The sequence below is a fragment of the Sander lucioperca genome, chromosome 20 (assembly GCF_008315115.2).
Source record: "Sander lucioperca isolate FBNREF2018 chromosome 20, SLUC_FBN_1.2, whole genome shotgun sequence".
In the NCBI taxonomy this organism is placed as follows: Eukaryota; Metazoa; Chordata; class Actinopteri; order Perciformes; family Percidae; genus Sander; species Sander lucioperca.
This window is the reverse complement of record NC_050192.1, coordinates 50,035-69,911: the sequence shown is the minus strand read 5'-3', so window position 1 is coordinate 69,911 and position 19,877 is coordinate 50,035. Positions and strand designations below refer to the sequence as shown.

The window sequence follows — 19,877 nt, the reverse complement described above, 5'->3', positions numbered from 1 at the left end:
GCTGCTACAGTTTGCTGCTCTGCTGCATCGCAGATTGCTGACTACAGGAGCCATTAGCTCAGACTTGTGGAGTTTATATAGTTGGTGTGGCTCCAGAGTTCGATTGAATTGTTTGGTCCGCTTTTGGTGCACCCGAGTGTGATTGCCGCGTTCTCACCTGCACAAACGAACCGCACCAGCGGGGCAAACGAACACTAGTGCGATTCAACCTAACTAAACCTGGCAGGTGTGAAAGCGCCCTAACATCACTGGGACTTTTAACTACATGTATCACTCTGAGATACAGGTGTTCTTAACCGTTTGTTGCGTTATCTATCTTAGATCATAACAAACTGCACCCCAAAGATGAACACATTTCCACAAATGCCATCTGACATTATGAATAGTCATCAGAAGAAGACGAAGGGAACGAAAGAAGCCTGGATGCTGCAGTTCAGACCTCCAGGTGTGCTCATGCTGTATGATTGCGGTAAAATGAGCCGCTCACTCTATCTCAGCCCACCTAGGCAAATTAGAGAAGAACAAATGTGAAGCTATTGCCAACACTGCAAAGCAAACCACATTGGCTTTGAACTACTTTCAGACTTGGCTAGCGTTAGTATAAACACTCATTCAGTCCGTTAAGAAGAGCGAGCTGAATACAGTCTGGAGAGCAGGATACGATGGGACATACTGTCTGATCAGCTGTGTCACCAAAGTGACTGTCAACAGACTCTTATTTTACTGTTTGCACAATAAATAGAAACGTAGAAAATGTAGGCTACGTGATCCAAAGTAGCTGGCCTGTGGCGTGTATACCTACACAAAGTAGCAAGATCGTGTGCAGGAAAAGCCAAATAAATGTTTAAATACCAAGCAAATCATAATCATAATGCTGTCTCTTATTACTACTAATAACTAATAAATACAACTTTTGTAGAGCCCTGCTCGAGGAAAAAACTCCAGCCCGAGCCCAGCCCTGATCCATGATGGTCAAGCCCCGGCCCGACAAAGTCTCAACCTGAGCCCAATCTGACCCACACACACGTGCACACACACACACACACACAAGTACATTTGTTATAGGCATGCTGTGCCTTGTGTGTAAATATGTAAATGTCACACTTTCTTTCACTTTGGTTTCTGCTGCTGTGGGACTGTCTCACATTTCCACACCTTGTGTGCTCTGCGGTGGAGGGGCCCAATGAAAGGAGAAAAGTTAAAGTAAAATGTATTTTTGGCAAAAATTCCATGATTATCTTTAAGCATATTATAATTTAAGTGGTCTGAGGGAAAACTGGACTTCTACAGCTCAGTTGTCAGGCTTTAGAAAATCTAGCCCGTGATGAGAGACTTTGGCCAATCACAGGTCATTTCAGAGAGAAAGAGAGCATACCTATTGGCTGTTCTTCACATGCATATGCCTGTGCAAGCTGCAGAAAGAGGTCTCAATCTCCTTCAAGTTCTGGTGTTTTTTTTTGCTTTCTACCTACTGCAGCTTAAAATGAGCCCGAGTCAGCAGCATTTCAAGCAGCGCCAATGGTATGAAACGGTACGCACTTCCTGTCTGCTAAACGGGCGTGGTCTCGTTTGAAAGGGTTTTTTTTGTATTTTGTATTTATTTGTATAATTTATTCATATTTTCGTTAGATATTTACACAGCTAAAAGACTTATTTAGCATCACGGAGATTAGTTTTGTTAGGGTGTTCACGAATGTTAGCTGACGTTAGCTTCTCTGTGTTGTCAGATCTGGTGAGAGTTTGGTCCTGAGACAGAAACAGGTCTCAAACAAAGTTAATTTTCTCCTGATGTGTCCGTCTGAAAAATGTCATGTTAGTGTCAGAATGTTCTGGAGATATGTGGCTTGTGAAGAATGGGTCCAATATCTACTTCGGTGACTACGGGGCGAAAGGATCGCTCATATTCTGTGTTCACGTTCACTTCTCCTGTTGGAATCGACCCACTCAGACCTGCTGCTAGTCTCCTAAAGAGGCGTTGACGTGGACAAACCCACGTGACACAGACACAGGAAACTACTCTGAGTTGGGGCGTCTCGGTTCTAAACCGTCTCTGGTATGGATAATTTAAGGGTGGATGAAAGTGGGACCCTGACAGTGGCTCTACAAGAAGGGTCAGGGGGTCACCTGGATTTATGGAGTCAAGACAGATAGCATTCATCCTCTGGGGACCATGAACATCAACAGCATGGAATTTGAGTGTTCAAATAAGTTTTTTAGTCATTGTCATGCTGTTCAAAGGTACATTTGAACTGATTTTCGCGATATATGGAAGGCCAGGGGGATCATAAAAGGGTTAGTAATACCCTCTGGGAACCATGTGTTATGCACTCCCCCCTTGTTCTTCTTCTCCCTCTCTGCCTATCTCAGGTGATCCTGATTTGGCCATTAGTGGGTGGGCCCGCCTGAGAGACAGGGATCTCTCTCAGTCAGAGTGAAGCAGCCCTTGCACCAGCGTGTTTGTTCCTGTTGCTTTCATGCAGCCGTGTTTATTTCTTTTGAGGATGGAGGTCTGGTAGTCTATTTTCCGTGTCTTTGTTTCTTTGTTAGTTTAAACACCATTTTGATAGTTTAGGTGGGGATGTTCTGGGTCCGACGGCCCTTTGTGGGTTGGCCCAGGCTTCTTCCCTTCTTTTGTTCTTTTTGGCCAGACTCCCAATGTTTTGGTTAAATATTTGGTATTCCTGGGGTATGGTGTCCTTCAATAACAGGATGGTCACAGTGAAGTTGAGATTGTTTGTTGTGGCCGTAACACTATGACACAGTACATTTCACAGCTAACTGGTCAGAAGTGGTTGAAATATTCTTGCTCTTGAACAAAGTGGTGGACGGATGTATGAACAAATGCAGTTTGACATAATAGCACCATCAAATATTATTGATCATTGGCCAGCAGACTGGCTAGTGCTAAAAAAAGACTACATAGAGACATACTGGAAATGTTGTTGGGTTCATTCCTGCAACCACGACATGCCGTGTCCTACAGCAACTCACCGCCTGCTCAATACAACACCCAGCTACAGCACCTTGAGTCAACACCAGAGAGCAGGGGAAATAAAAAGCGGTATACCTTACTACCTGTGAACAATACACAACATATCAGATGAAATGAAGGCTAAAGTGTAATGTTTGTGGTTTCAGTTGTGGTTTCTCCTGTGTCATGTCTTGTCATTACGTGTGTCTTTTCCTGTGCCATTCCCTGAGTCAATGAGTACGTTTACATGCACACCAATATTCCACTATTATTCCGAAAATGACCATATTCCGAATTTGATACAGGTCATGTAAACAGCATATTCCGGTTGGATATTCCGAATATAGCATTTTCCGATTAAGACGTGGGATATTCTGGTATTATTCAGGTTTTAGAGGCATTCTTAAGACAGTGATCTTCAACAGGGGGTCCTCAGAGTCATTGCAGGGGCGGGTCGTTAAATAATTGGTTAATACTTTTTTTTAATGTTTTTCCCCAAAAAAATTTAAATATGTCTGAAAATAATAAAATTAATCCATCATAATATTAGCAAAGATAAATCGGCATATTTGAAAAAAAAACAAAAAAACAACAATCTCAACAACATTGATGATACACTAATTGGCATGTAAGGTAGCCACTGTGGTAGCCATCCACAGATACAGGTAAGCTTATGAATTCACTGTGCCTTCCACATGTATGTTATTGACATTATTGATTGATTATTGACCAACCAACAAACAGTTTGCAGGGCTGCAGACCCGATAAGAAGGAGAAACACAGCTACTTTTAAACATTATCAAAGACTTTGATATCAACAGGTTTTTGGATATGCGCAAACATCGCTACGCCAACCTTTTCTAGAAGCAGGTTGAAGGAATGAAAGAGGGAGGCGGTGGTGGACTCCAACAAGTCCACCACCGCTGGTAAACTTTCAAGAAATCGTATTTTGCACGGCTACATGTAAACAGGAATATTAGTGGAATATTCACTTTCATTAGCCATGGAAACAGCTTAGTCACAATATCGTCTTTTTCAGAATAAGGGCAAAAACCGGAATATGATGTAAACATACTCATTCCCTGCTTCTCTCCCTGTGCAGTTAATCATTGCATTTTTTGCTCTTCTTAATTTTCAGTGTATTGATTTTTGTTTGGATCTCGGTTGCCAGTTTTTACCTGCTCGCTTTAGGACACCTTTTGTTTGTAAGCTCTTTTAACTTATTAAACCTATAAAAATGTCCTGCTGCCTCCTCACTCCAATCTGCATTTTGGGTCTAAGTCTGCTATTGCACAAACCCTGACATAAAGTGCACTGTAGGTTTTCTAATAGCTTTTGCTCTTGAATATTGCTACATTAACAGCTGGCACTGTAAGCTCAAGGGAAGAAAGTCAGTTAAACATAAGATAGGACAGAGTATTGAATAACTCTTCGGCTAATGTATTTCTATGTATCTTCCTCTGTTATGCAAAAAAAAATGTGTCTAGTCCAACATACGCACTTGAAATGAAATGTACTCAGCCTAAATCGTTTCCATATGCGAAAAGAAATATGCTGTCACAGAAAAAAAAAGCAAAGGAAGTGTAGCAGACTTACGGAGGGAGTGCCACTCGTCCTGCCTTATTGTCCTGGTGATGTTGTAAGAGAGGTTTTTGGGTATTGTAGCCGAGGAGTAGTGATATTTGATGTAGGAGCACCTCGCAATGGAACCTGCAGAGAAGAAAACAAAGGATTTTTTTTTTTTTTTCCTTTTTAAATGGATAAAAAACTCTGACTCATGGCTCATTACATAAGATCCACACTGGTGACACGCAGAGCAGGAATGAATGGAACGTTAAGATAACATTATTCCACAGTGTCATGATTCAGCTGGAGAGGCTACGTCTGCAGTTATCAGTTAAATACCCAGACACTGGCAAATCATTCTTCTGTCATAAAACAAAAGCAATCTGCTGTTGTCATACAACCCTATTGTGTCAATGCTAAAGAAACCTTTCAGCATGTCTTTCTATTAACTGCAGTGACTGAGACAATGGTCGTCAGAGCAATGATGTGTTCGTCAAAAGTTATTAACTAATCAGTCAAGGGAGCCATTCAGTGTATAATTATAAATGTCTCAGAGAGTCCCCTGGCTTGGTGATGTGTGTGGGTTTTCTAGATGAAAGTTTTCACTGGCAATGTAGACCTGAGACAAACTGACAGTCACGAAGATGTCTGAATGAATGGAGACATGAGCTGAGCTGTAGAAATACTGAACCATAATGGTGGAAAACAATCATCAAAGTTTTTTTCTAAGGGCCAGAAAATGGAAAGCATTGGTTGTTTGGTCAAACACTTAAAACCACTTATGCTTACACTGTACTGACAACAACCTCTTGTGATCGTGTGAATAATAACTATTATTGTGTCTGTATATTTCTGATTCAAATTTCACAGCAATCCATCCAGTAGTTGTTAAGTTATTCAGTAGGGACCAAAGTGGCAGACAGTTTAACTAGCACTGCCATTCCTAGAGCCACATGGCTAACAGAGCTACAAACACTCACAACCTGACTCGTTAGAGCCACTTCCCTCTAAATTGACATTAATAAATGACCAATCACAGACTGCTGCTTTGGTTTGACAATCTGAATCTGTAAATGCAAATGGTCTGTATTAATATAGCACATTTCTAGTCAAGCGCTCTTACATGTAGTACAGGAAGCATTCACCGTTCACTCACATTCATGCACTGTGGCCGAGGCTGCCGTACAAGGTGCCACCTGCTCATCAGATAAACATTCACACTCTGATGGCGCAGCATTGGGAGCAAGTGGGGGTTCAGTGTCTTGCCCAAGGACACTTCAACATGGGACTGCAGGACCAGGGAACCGACCTTCTGATTGGTAGACGACCGCAATACCACCTGAGCCACAGCAGCCCCTTGACCAAGCTTTGCAAACAGAAGACACTCTAATTGACATGATATAGCTCAGTGGTTCCCAGACTCTTTCTGCAGGGTCCCCCTTTTATGGATACAAATATTTTCAAGAGGGCAGCTGTTTCTCTGTGAAGGGGGGAGAGAGAGAGAGAGAGAGGCAAATAGTCCCGACCCAGCGCGTTTAGATCTGACGCTTAAGGATACTTTTAGCGTCACTAACGACGCCAAAGGCACCTGACCAAGCCTCCGTATTTTACGCGATGGGAGTGAGAATGTGTTGCTATAATATATGGTCTATTAGTGAGGTAGATGATCACATTTTGTCTCCAATGGGGATAAAAATAATTCAGCAGATGCTGGGATATGTAGACCAGGAAGGGGGAAATCCCACACATCCCCCCACCCCCATCCCCAGAAAATCGCACCCTGTCTGTCGGTAAGGAGCAACGCCGAAATCGCCAAGGAATGCCAAGAGACTGGGTTGCTTCTGACCGAATTACAAACCAGATATGTGACCACGTGTCATGTCCTGCCTCCTGCACGCTCCAGACAGAGAGCGAGAGGTCTACAACGTTTTACATTATAGGACATTATTTTATTAGTGTATTTTGTAATGTGTTAGGGTTAGATCTTTTAAAATAATGTTTGTTAAAATAAATATACTTATACAAGTAGTTATGTCTCCCGTTGTATTGGGTTTGCCCTCTGATGAAAATAATGCGCACAAATAGTATTTATATAGTATTAGTATTTTTTTTTTTGGAAGGAATATTCTTCATTTTTGGCTGATTATGACAGCCCTAGTGAAGCGGAAGCTTCAGTGGAAGTTGCATGCTGTATATCATGATGAATTCTCAAAGCATGTTAACATGCACTTTGTCACAGCCAAGAGTAACAACGTGTTTGTAATATTTGGACTTTTTGACTGGATTTTGGGATATTTGCACTCACTGTCATACTGTATGTTTGTATGAAGACTGTAATATTCTGGCTGGTGGAGAAGGAGCTGCTTCCCTTTGACACCATTACTGCAGTCTGCTCTAATTATCTCTGGCAAGGCTGCGCACTGAATAACTGCATAGTTGGAGTCCTGGGAGATTTGAACTGCACAAACCAAGATAAAAAACACACACACACACACACACACACACACACACACACACACACACACACACACACAGGCATAAACAGGCAAACCCAGAGGACCACAGCTGCTGACAATTGTAATTACCCATTCATGACTTTCTCTTCATCAGTGGATCAGATGAAACCATGGTACATAATCTGGTGCAGTAAACATCTTAAAATACTACTATTACTACAAATAATAATACATGTCATATAATCTTCCTAAAAAAACGTTCAAAATCTTTCCACAGCTTTTTGAAAAGCATAGGATATAGATTGATAGTTACTGTTTTTGCTGTCACCTGCTCTATGGTTTTGCTTGACAAATAAAGCTATAGATGGGAGCTTGTAAATAGTAGAGGCATGTAGTAATAATAGTAATACTAGAATGTAAGAATACTAAAAAAGTTTCATTAAAATTTCAAAAGTAGGTAAGTAAAATACTTAGTTTTAAAACTGAATGTACTTATTATGCAGTAAGTTCTGGTACATTGTCATATTAATTAGATTATTAGATTCTTATTAATGAAGCAACCTGTTTCACTACTTACTACACACTAATTATGTATTGTGTAAACTGTTAATTTATAACGTACCTATGGCTGTCACATAAATGGAGTAAATAAATTCACTCTGGAATGTAGTGGAGTAGAACATTTGAGAGAAGTACATTTGAGTAAATGTAATTAGTTACTAGGGGTGTCCCCGACTAAGAATTTACATAGTCGAATCATATTGGTCAAGTCTTGCCTTGACTGATCACACACACACGCACCACGCACGCACACAGAGGTTTCAGGGTCTTGCCCAAGGACATTTGGACATGTGAAGAGGAGGAGCCAGGGGTTGAACCTCCAGCCCTGTGATTAGTGGACGACCTGTTCTATCCGGGGTTACATCAGGTGGATACAGGGTCCAAAATTAACGTCTGGGTCTATCTGCCAATGGCTGAAAAACTGCAAACAGTTACCAACTGGCCAACTAGTTTCAACTGGCCATAAAACTGCAAAAGATAAAAACAAACAGAAACAAACAAGCAGGTCCTATTTGTCTGCAGCTTATTGTGTTAGCGTTGCCTTCATAAGTGTCATCAGCCACAAATGTGCAGAGTTGATGCAAAACAAAACGTGGTCAACTTACTTATGTGTAGTCGTGATGATTTCAAATCTGAATTCATCAGCTATAATAGTTTCTATGCCCTTGCTTGGACATAACCAGAATAAGATCTTAATTAACTGGATGGCTAATGGTCAGGTAACTTCAGGTTAGTCATTCCATTCATGTCTCCAGGAAGGTGCTTCTGTTCAGGAGTAAATTCCAATAAATATTTAATAATAATGTATTAATCCCGCAAGGGGAAATTACAACGTTTTCACTCTGTTGTTATTACCCACAGGCCTGCATTACACACACATGCTCAGTACCTCTACATGCACTAATGGAGAGATGTCAGAGTGAGGGAGCTGCTCCATGGAAAGGCACACCGAGCAGTTGGGGGTTCAGTGCCTTGCTCAAGAGCACCTTGGCAGTGCCCAGGAGGTGAACTGGCACCTCTCCAGCTACCAGTCCACCACCATACTTTGGTCCACATGGGGACTTGAACCAGCGACCCTCCGGTTCCTAACCCAACTCCCTACTGACTGCCTGGCATCATAATGCAACACTTAAAGTAATTAAGTAATGATGTTCATGTGCAATCCATATGCTTGTTGAAGGCTTGCCTTTAGACTCCTATAAGACATCAGCTCAGAGCTGCTTCTTATGTGTAGTGTTTGAAGATCTGAACCTTAACTCTGTGCCATCCCACTGGCTTTAAAACACAGACTTCTGCTGATGTTACAGCATGAACAGAAAGCTGGTTTGCGGTAGAGTCATGGAGCTGGTATTGATTTTCCTGCTGTTGGAGGAAGCCTCTGAGACCTGGGGAGATTTCAAATAGGCCAATACAACTGAAGGCCCTGACAAGAGGCTCATCAGAGCATTCTGGCAATGGGCTTCCTTTGCCCAACCACCACTCACTTTAACACAGCTCAGCACTGCTTAAAAAGCCCACAGTCCATACTGCTCACATACAGATGTTGCATTACAGGGTAACTATCATTTTTTTCAACATGGACCCTATTTTCCATGTTGTTTGTCTAAGTGACTGATGGGAACAACAGCGGCAGCGGCGAAACAAACTACAATGTAAGTTAATAGGGCAATTGTGCAGCTTCTTTTTATGTTCACAAAAGTGCTTGTTTTGCCACTGACAGGCTCAGATTAATATTCTAAGTGCAAACATAAAAACCGGCGAAATTGCGTTCGCTGAACCCACCAGACTCCATGTAAATAAACAGTAATTTTAGCATCGTAAAACACACTTCATTCAAAGTCGACAGAAACAAAATTAAACTATGAAAAGCCGTTCTGGGTCGTCTTTCCACTTTTCCAACCATCACAACTCTAGTTTTGGTTGAAATAAACACATAGTTTACTGATTTACATCTGAAAATATGTTGGCTCTATACACGCTAAAAGTATTGTTTTTTTAAATGGAGTCTGGTGGGTTTAGCGCTAGCAACCTCAGAGCTGTTTCTGGTTAAACAGAAAGGTCTCAAAGATGTTTTAAAAAGGTCTATATCTGTAGGGATCCTTTCCATAATGTTGTCAGACACTTAGAATAATAATCTGAGCCTGTCAGCGACAAAAACAGAACTTTTAGTGGACACTAACTGACGCTGCACATTTGCCCCGTAGGGTTACATTATAGCCCGGTCTATGGCTGCCGGTTACAGCATTCACACTTAATACTGGACCAATGTCAAAGATTTTGTTCCTATGAGTCACTTAGACACAAAAACATGAGAAAATAGGGTCCAGGTTGAAAAGAACGTTAGTTACCTTTTAAGGAAGCCATCAGAGGAGACAATCTATAGGAACATGTCTGTGGGGTGACATTGTGGGGTTTTAACCCTCCTAATGTCCTCCTGGATGCCTTACACCTGTTGTCCTCTGGGGTCAAAATGACCCCGCCTGGTTTTACTGTTATTTAAATAATATTTAGTGGATATTTCAACTAATTCTGTATTACACCTTTAATAACAACTTCATCCAAACACATTAATACCATTTTTGTTTTCCATTAGAAATTTAAGGCCAATAAGACAGGTCAAAAGTGGACTTCATGTCCTGAATTGGAGACCTTGCGTATGCAGTAGGACCACGGTGGCTGGTCTCTCTCTCTGCTGTCAACACGCGTCCTCCGTCACCGGGAGGGACGGAAGACCAGATCAACGTTTCATCCTGTTCTGTCTTTTTTAAGATCATTTTTAGGCCTTTATTGACAGGACAGCTGAAGGAATGAAAGCGGAGAGAGAGAGAGAGAGGGAATGACATGCAGCAGAGGGTCGGAGTCTAACCTGGGCCCGCTGCGTAGAGGAGTAAGCCTCTATATATGGCCACCCGCTCTACCAAATGAGCTATCCCGGCGCCAGTTTTCATCCTTATACTGGAAGTATTCTTCTATCTCAGATTTGATATGCAGTATAGAGCTTCTTCCTCCTCACTGTGCTGCCGGGCTCTCTCAGACTAAACCGTGAAATGCTCCAACGCCTGTGAGAGAAGACCTCTTTTGTTGTTGTTGTTGTCCTAACCATTGCTTGACCCCACACATCAAACATCCGTGATCAAAGATGTTTTGGCCAGCAGTACGGTGTGACAATCTCCTCCGTTGCTCCACTTTGCCTTTTGACCCCAGAGGACAACAGAAGTTTATAGATTCAGTAAAACACCCATAATTCAATCAAATTACTTCAAATTTAGTTGGAGCATTAAGAGCATAGTATTAAACAACTAACAGTATTTTCAGACCATTTGATGAATAAAAAACATATTTTCACGGCAAAAGATTTCATTTGGGGTCAGAATGACCCCAGGACAACAGGAGGGTTAAAGGGATGTTCCTCTGCTGCATATGTGGACAGGACTGGATGCGATGTTGAAGAAGGTCCACTGACTAAGGTTTCTGAGGTTCTGTAAGGGATTTTTTGTAAAAAGTGGAAGGCCCAAAGGCCAGAAAATCTGACTCCAATAATCTCCCTTAGTTCTAATCCCCAGCGTATTCGTTGATGACCCAAAAGACCAGAAACCTTGAAGAATCACTGAGACGTTTAAATAAGGTTAACACTTCTTTAGTAACAGCATTTTAAAATATATAAATACACATGCTGGCCAAAACATGCGGTCCCACAGCCTCCTCACGTCTGCCAGGTTATGGGCGAATATTCAAAAGTCACAAGTCTATTTATCCTCCGTCCAGCAGGATGTAAGGGGATTGCTGTCTTCATGAACACCAGTCAGGCCGGACGTCTGTTTGACTACAGCTAGAGATAAGACAGACCACTCCTGTCTCATTCTTCCTCTTCCCCTCTCCATGACCTTTGACCGAGTGCCTAAACACACACATTCCTACCAGCTTTTCCTATCATTAATGTTGCAGCAAAACCTCTCCCACGAACACACACACACACAGCATCCTGGTACACTTTAACATACTATGTTAAAGTGTACCAGGATGCTGTGTCATCGAGTAAAATACATGTCTAAATAATAGAAATATCTCTTCAGTTCAAAGAGTAGCATGTGGGGAATGAGGGCCCTGTTCTGAAGAGTGGTCAGAGTCCATTAATGTGAGATATTTTGAGCAGATGAAAGCAGAAAACAACCATTTCCTTCTGTCAGTGGCACAAGAGGTGTAAGAAGTGCTCTGGCACATCTCTCATCCTTCAACAGAAAAAAATGGAAAGTGTTTTGCTCCCCATGCATCCCCCTTCCTCCGCAGCGCTGTGGAGGAAGGTCTGGCAAAGCGAGACTAGATCTGATCGCGTGGTTGTTATGGGAAATGTCTGGTTAACTTAACTTCAACTACTGAGTTAAGGGTAAGGCTCAGGAAACATTGCCTTCATGGTTAAAAAAAAACGTCTGTTGGTAGGACAGAACCTAGTCTCTCGGCTCCACAGTCACACCACCCACCTGGACCTCCTCCCTAAAGGCAACTGGCACACCAACCCGATAATCGGCCATCGGACAGTCTGGCGAGGTCAGTGACTCGAGTCTGTTCGGTGTGTTCCGTGCCGTTGTCCATCGGAGGGGCCGTCAGCCTTCATTTTGGCCGACCTGACTTGTTGCGTCGGAGGGCGGGCAGTCAGACTCCATGACCAATCTGATTGTTAGAGTGCTGACGAGCACTGACGAGCAAATGACGAGCGGGATGACCGTGACTAAGCCTCTCAAAATCTGATGAAATCTTTTAAACTGACCTTTGTCGAGCTGAAATGAAGACAGATTCAGCAACTGCATGGCCATCTCTTAAAATGTTTTCAGAAACACGTTTCGGTGAACTATCTTTATATGAGATCGTATTCCGAGCGAGCCGCCATTATGCCCCGGTTGGAAAATCTGTGAGCAGCCAGACCCACGTGACGCGTTCGTCCAATCAGTTGCCGGTTTTGATTTTTTTGGCCGACAATACAGATTAGCGCCGCCTGCTGTTATGGAGACGTATTACACGCTCAAATCAGCGTCGCTTCGGTGTGTTCTGAGGCACTTTTTGGACCTCGGGGAACCGACTGATCAGTCCGACTGCCCTTTCTGCCAACGGTCGGCAGTGTGTCAGGGGCTTTAGACTTCCTGCTGAGGCATAAGGCACAATGTCAAGCTACCTCTGCACTTGCTACTGAGAGACTACATTTATTAACCACACAACCACAGGAGGTTGATTCTCAAAAGAACATTGGTCATTTTAAGCTTTTACCTCTGGGGAGCATTAAACATGCACACCAAATGTCACAGATCTTAATTGATATGTTTTAGTGTAGGGCTACTAGTAGAGGGAGAGCTTCAGCATCACCTTTACGTAATGGAAAAAGTTTTTCTAACGAGCGGACAAGCAGTAAGTTTCAATATGTCCAATACATTTTGAATTTGAGAAATACAATTCATAATTATAGCAGTGGGCATGATAAACAGTAACAGTTAAGATAATAGAACTATGACTGGTGCCAGCTGCAACCACCATCCAGGTGCAACCACAATCCAATAACATCAAAAGCGTAATACATACATATAAGACATATACATACTGCAGTATTAACCCAAGTTATTCTGAATCAGACATGTCTGCACTGTGATGGGATGCTGTGGATGAGTAAACCCAAAGCTAGACGGCCAGTCTGTCTGCCAAAATAAAGCTTACATTTGCCCAACATCGGAGAATGGGGCAGTGCTATTGTGCACTGTTGCAAAACTAATTAACCAAGCGTCTCTTGTATTTCCTCTGCAGAGCCATTGATGATGTGCCTAAAGGTACTTGTTGTTTCCCCCATGACAGTTTGGAATAAAACAGAGACTGATTCACCACCAGGCCAGCTGAGTGGAACTCAGTGCTGCATACCACAGTCAGCTCTCTCTCTGAGGACGAGTGAGCCCCCCTCACAGAGAACAGTGGGTGTCAGATAGCAGGGATACATGCGTGTGGATTATGCTGGGAAGATGAAGTCAATAACTTGTCTGGCAAAATACAACCTGAGATGGGCTAGGAGTAGACATCTGTTAAGTGATTTAAGTATTGATCAGCTCAACACGCAGAGCTGTAGAACACCTCTTTTAAATGGTAGTGGTAATGTTAATGGTGACCAAGCATGTCTATTCTAACACTAAACTCAGCAGATTAAAGTGAAGATTTTTAAAGTATAAAACCCCATTTTTTTTTATAGTATTCATTGCTGGCATCTATGTATGGTTATTTTTCAATGTGACTGGCAGTAACAGTCTGTCTTTCCTGCAGTGTATTGAAATTGTGTAACCACACGCGAGGGATTCACATAATGCCCTGTGGACAGATACAGAAGCTGCTCTTCTTCTGTTCTATTTCTGATCAAATGGTCTCGCAATCGCCAGACCTTCCTCCACAGTCCAGCAAAGGAGGGTCTGGCTAGTCCACACAGCGTTCCTGGATGGGAGAAGAACATGTTCTGGTTTATTGGCATTTCTTTAAACCAATCACAATTGTCATGGGCACTGGATGGAGCAACAGTGCCTCTGCAAAATAGCCTCGGGAAGGAACTTGTTTTGGTGGAACGTGTACGTTCAAAAGTAGTTTTAGTTGTGGAACAGAAAACTCAGATTGGACAGATAGACTAGCTAGCTGTCTGGATTTACCCTGCAGAGATCTGAGGAGCAGTTAACTAATAGTCCTCAATTCAGATACAATCTGGGCCACAACAATGGGCGGGCCGGTATACACGTCATATTCAATGAACAGCTAACGTCAAATACTTCAGTCACTACCACAACTGAGAGAGAAATAAAACTTATTTTACCAATGTTTCACAGCTGTTAAGTTCTACAGTAAGGTAAAAGCTATGATTTTGTCATTTGTTTTAGTTGTGGCAACATTTGACAATTGCATCATGACTGTGCCAACCATTTCCAACAAATGGCATCATTTTCCCGCCCCCATTGTTAGCGACCCTGACCGTGTGCCATTCCCATTAAAATTGACCCACATCCGACCTAAACACAAAGTCAACCCTGGTTCAACCCTTGGTGTGAAATGGGTATTAGTCGACAGGGCCGCAGAGAGAACCACTACACATCTACACATAACTGTAACAATGCAGTATTTCAACACAATGTGGGCTCCACAATTTTGGAGCAGTCATCATTATCTCAAGTCACAAGTTCATGTCATATTCGTGTTTACAGTTCAGTACTAAATAGCGTTCACATCAACATCCAACTTGTAACTATGAAAAGGAAACATATATATTTTTCTGATCACTCTGAAATATACAGTACATAGATTTACCCAGAAAATGATTAAGATCCTCTTATTTCAACAGCAGTAACTAACATAACGTAGGCTGGAGAGACAAAACTGTGGACCCTGCTTTTAGAGTGCATTTCCTAAAATGTATTCACGCCTCAGGTAACCCAGTCTTTCCATTTAAATATCTATAAAGAGATATGCACCACACAATGCTCTTTAAAACGTTTAATCAGGGGCAGTGATCAGCAGCCTAGTCTCGACCATTTCCAAATATTTACCCGCGGAGGAGAAGTGTTCGCTCAAAAACGAGGTCAACAAGTCTGGGTCACTGAAGATGTGAACTAACATGAGTCAGCAGCTTTTTGCATCAACGAACAGCCGTTGCTATAGTCTCGGACTCAGTGCTGAGCCTGGCAGACACGCAGGAACATGTTGAGAGTGGAGGAAACAGCACAAGGGAACCATGAACTCCCAGTTCCCAGTTCATCTTTCACAATGGAAACTGGACATGGTATAAAACTATCTGTGTTGTCATCTCTCTTTCTTTCGTCTCTGTTGTTATCACAGAAAATAACCAACTGTGAAAATTAACTAGCCAGGCCAACTGTGTTTTTTCTTTATGGCTGCAGTGTCTCCTTTAGCGTCATATTTAGGCGCGCTGGACTCTTAGCGTCACTTTTTTAACTCCTGGGTGAAAGTCCTGTGTTGTTTGACCCACTGACCCCCCCAACCTACCTCCTAAGGATTTTGGGTCCTCCATACTACTTTCTACTGTTGCCTCTCTTAATACTACGTCATCTTACAACGCTGCGGTCAAGCTGCTGCTCTGCCCGCTGCGTTCCATACAGACGCTAAAGGGTGATTTTAGCTGAGAGCCACTGACCACGAGTCAGGATTTCATAAGTTGGGAGTGAGAACGGGTGGCATCACACACTGTAAGGGTGTAGTTGTGTGTAAAGTGGGAGTACACAATGAGGATGAGGAGTAATCTGATGCCAGGCTCGTGTGATACATTCAATATCCTTCTACATCAATCACCATCTGCTCCCCTCGGCCTGAAGCTGCACTGCACCTTCCCCGTTTGATTTCCTGACTAGCGAGCGCTACATTACCTCTCCGCTGTTCGTCTCTGCAGGCAACAACACCCAAGGAAGCCTAATCCCAAACCTTGGGCATTTGCACCAGGAAACACATTATACTACACAACATTACAGCCCTTCACAGAGGAGCGCTCCTTGCAGCGCTGAGACTGGGGCATATTGCTCCCGCTCTCCCAAATGGATTTCTAACTCAGTCATTTTAGCCAAATTGCCCTTCAGCCTTCTGCAAACATCCCTGAGACAGACACCATTTCCTCTCTGTTACTGATGGGCTGTGTGTGTGTGTGTGTGTGTGTGTGTGTGTGTGTGTGTGTGTGTGTGTTGGAGATAAAGGATTGTCCTTGTAAAGACTGTTGAATTTGCCTTAATAATCATCAAAGAAGAAGCTTATTTCCATAAAAGTATCATAAATGGCTGCAGAAAGAATATCAGTGTATGCATCCAGAACAGACATCCAGGATGGACTTTAGCCTAGCTTAGCACAAAGACTGGGAGCAGGGGGAAACTGCTAGCCTAGCTCCTTTTTAAAATTTGAAAATATACCTTTGAACATCACACATCTTCATAAATAGTGTTTTATGACAAATTTTTGCAAGGCTTGCAAACAAAATACACAGTTCAGTGTCCTGAGTACCTGCATTTGTATTGGACAATTCTGCAGCACACAGTTTACATACAGTACCAACTGGCATAACATCTAAAATAATAGCTGCAGCTACTTGGCACACTTTATTTTCCATGATAACTTGATGAAGTTCATAAGCTTAAATGAAAGTCTAACTGGGCAAATGTAACTCTTATAATTGATGTGACTTAATCAGTTGGATTGTTTAACTAGAAAAGACGCATCACTCTGTTGAAGATGTTGGAACTAAAGTAACCCTTTTACACCGGGTGTACAGTGGTGTTACAGAGTGGAGCTTCTTCCCTCACTATCAATCTTTGGCTGAGTCCAGACACTGGCTGTAGAGAGCACTTTATTGAGATAACTTAATTATAACTTAAAGCATGGCTATTTCCCAACACTGTTGATGGTAGAGTTTAGGACAAGAAAGGCAAGAAAATGTTCTGTGTGAACAGACAATCACGTTTTATCTTATCTTATCTTAAGTGCCCATATTATGCTCACTTTCAGGTTCATAATTGTATTTTGAGGTTGTACCAGAATAGGTTTACATGGTTTAATTTTCAAAACACACCATATTTTTGTTGTACTGCACATTGCTGCAGCTCCTCTTCTCACCCTGTGTGTTGAGCTCTCTGTTTTAGCTACAGAGTGAGACCTCTCACAGCTGTAACATCTTTGTTGGGATTCGCACATGCTCAGTACCTAGGTAAGGATCACATCAGCTAGCTAGCTGTTTCTCCAACTTCAGTAGTACAAGGCAGGATTAGCCGAGAGACTTCTTCTAAACGAGGGCACACTTCCAACTTTGCGTGGAATATCTGCAGAACAGGGACATGGAAGTAGTTCTTTTGTAGATTATGGTGAACTAGTGTGTGTTGTAGCAGTGTTTTGCCATTGAGAACGAGGGGGCTAACCGCTAGCATGCTAGAGCTAGCATGGTTTAGCCCCCTCGTCTGGGCTAGTGACGTAGAAAGACGTGCAGATTTTGACCAAGGGGGTAAGCTTCTCCTCGGACCACGAACCTCCTATGGCGCCATTTTGATGCTAATAAGCCATCACCTCCCGTTAGCATCCCATTGACTGCCATTCATTTTGGCGTCACTTTGACAGAGAATAACTTTACATCTGAAGAGTTTAAAGACTCTATTTGTCCACTGTTTATATCTAAAGAAACACGACAATGTATAAAAGGCTCCATTACCTTGTACCTCACGTTATGGCTCCGTAGCAGACGTTTTTATAAAAATAGGCTAACGATTGGGTCATAACCACGAGACTTACTGTCTCATAGTAGAGGAATTACCGTATAGTACAGGAGAAGCTCTCAGGCAGTTTGGACTTCCATTAGCTGTTTAAGTTTAATTACTAATGTTAACTATCATTTTAGTGATCAATAATTAGCCTGTGCCTATGTTATCTCCTTACATATACCTACGCTCTCCGTCTCTGCTAGATTGGGAATGATTGAGATTTCTCTTGGCACAGCTACCAGAAGACTTCCAACTTTCAGACACGTTGCTCACGGCACATTTACTTCGTCTCTCTCAGTTGGAGGCTGCTCAGTAACGTGACTCCGCCAGATGGATTGCTTCACATTTTGCTCGGCATATCCATCTGGGAACTTTCCGTTGGAGAACTTTTGGGAAGGGGCGAAAATACTGGTTAGCTGATTGGATAAACCATCTGTCTATCACCACCTATGTTGGTGATAGATGGGCCAAATCAACCAATCAGATCAACGATATATCAAACTCTTGCCAAAGAGTCGGGAGAAGAGCAAAAACATCTTTTCATCTGAGTAAAGCCTCCAGTGTCGTTATTTGCTCTTCTTTCAATGAAGGAATACTTTCTAATTTGGATAAAACTTGCGCGATAGCTACGCTCATCTCATCCGTGGAAGCCCCCATGTTGTTTAGACTGAACAGTCGCTACTCGTTGCGTCACACCTAAACCCGCCTCAAAACCAACGCTGATTGGTAGGTCGTTTGGCAAACGGCTCCAAATTTTCTCTATCTCAAGATGCCAGACTGATCTGCGAATGGAAAACTGGAGCTCGCGAGATCAGGACGGTCTCACGAGGCTAGCATATATCTGTTTTAAAAATAACTTTTAAACTGGGTCAAATTTGACCACATAAGTCACATCAAAGAAATGAAATAGCTTGGCAGTGCAGTTCTTCCCAGTTTTAGGTTGGCTGTTGGTCAAGGGATAAAGGTCCAAAGATGTTCTATGGTTTAAGATGGATGTGCTTAAAGATAGACTGCAGTCTCAAAGCCAAATTGTGATTAAAGAAGGGTTCAGCCATTTGGCCAACAGTCGGGCTAAATACAGGGCCATGGTTATAGTCAGGTTAGGGTTAGACTACGACTGTACCAACAGGTTACATGCTTTTTTTTCTAACATATCAGAGGGACAGACATTCTTTTTGTGTTGAGGGATTGTAGGGCAGAGAGAACTGTGTAACACTACCTGTCTACTGGGCAGACAGAAACTGATATTGATCTACTCATATCACTCTGGGTAAGACAGCAAACAAGAGGGTTTCCCCAAATGGGGTGTAACTTTAAACCTCTGAGGATTTTAAGCCAACACCAAGCATTGGACACAGCCATACCACAACATCCGTCTGTCTTACAGGAAAAGTTACCTGACAAAATAAACCAACAAACTATGTTGGAAATCAGGTTTGCGAGGCTGTGAGACTTATTGAAATTGCTAAATGACTTCCGAAATCTGTCAGAGGGGAGGTGGAAACAATGAGCCTGTAATGGGGGAATATCTAGATCCAATAGCTCTCGCCGTAGCTAAGGGACATGCAAATCCATCCGTCCTCCTTTCACTCAGACGCATACAGTATTCTTCACCCTCTCACACAGCCAACAGTCTAATCACACTTAAAAATGCAGAAGAGAGAGAGAGAGAGAGAGAGAGAGAGAGAGAGAGAGAGAGAGAGAGAGAGCGCTAGGGGCAGTAAACAGTCGTTAGTGCTGCTTAATAGCTATAAGGCTGCAAACACCCAAGCATCTGATGGAGCTATTTGCAAGGCATGCATTCACTTGTATATGCAAATACACATACTCTGCTTCCTGCTTTATGATGAATCATGCACAAGTTGAAGGAGCTGATGGGATTACATTTCACTGAATTGTACCTCATACAATTTCATGTGACAATTACAAATTGATTGATTGAATTGATTGACGTAGGCTAAGCTAAGCTGCTCTGTTTCTACTTCCAGTTGGGATTTTCTGATCAGCTGTGTTTCATTGCGGCTCCTTTGTGGGCTTACTTACCTTACCTTATAACTATTCCTGTTACTG

General features: G+C 42.5%; 1 protein-coding gene across 2 annotated transcripts in view; it reads right to left on the bottom strand.

The window, feature by feature from the left end:
* Nucleotides 1-19,877, bottom strand: part of tmem178b (transmembrane protein 178B) — a 106,351-nt gene that overhangs the window by 45,515 nt on the left and 40,959 nt on the right. For both annotated transcript variants that reach the window (XR_004896077.1, XM_031288255.2), the window contains one exon: nt 4,568-4,681. Coding sequence is in view for 1 of the 2 variants with exons in the window: in XM_031288255.2 (XP_031144115.1) it covers nt 4,568-4,681 (114 nt within the window). In the remaining variant the exon portion in view is untranslated. The remainder of the gene's footprint in view (nt 1-4,567; nt 4,682-19,877) is intronic.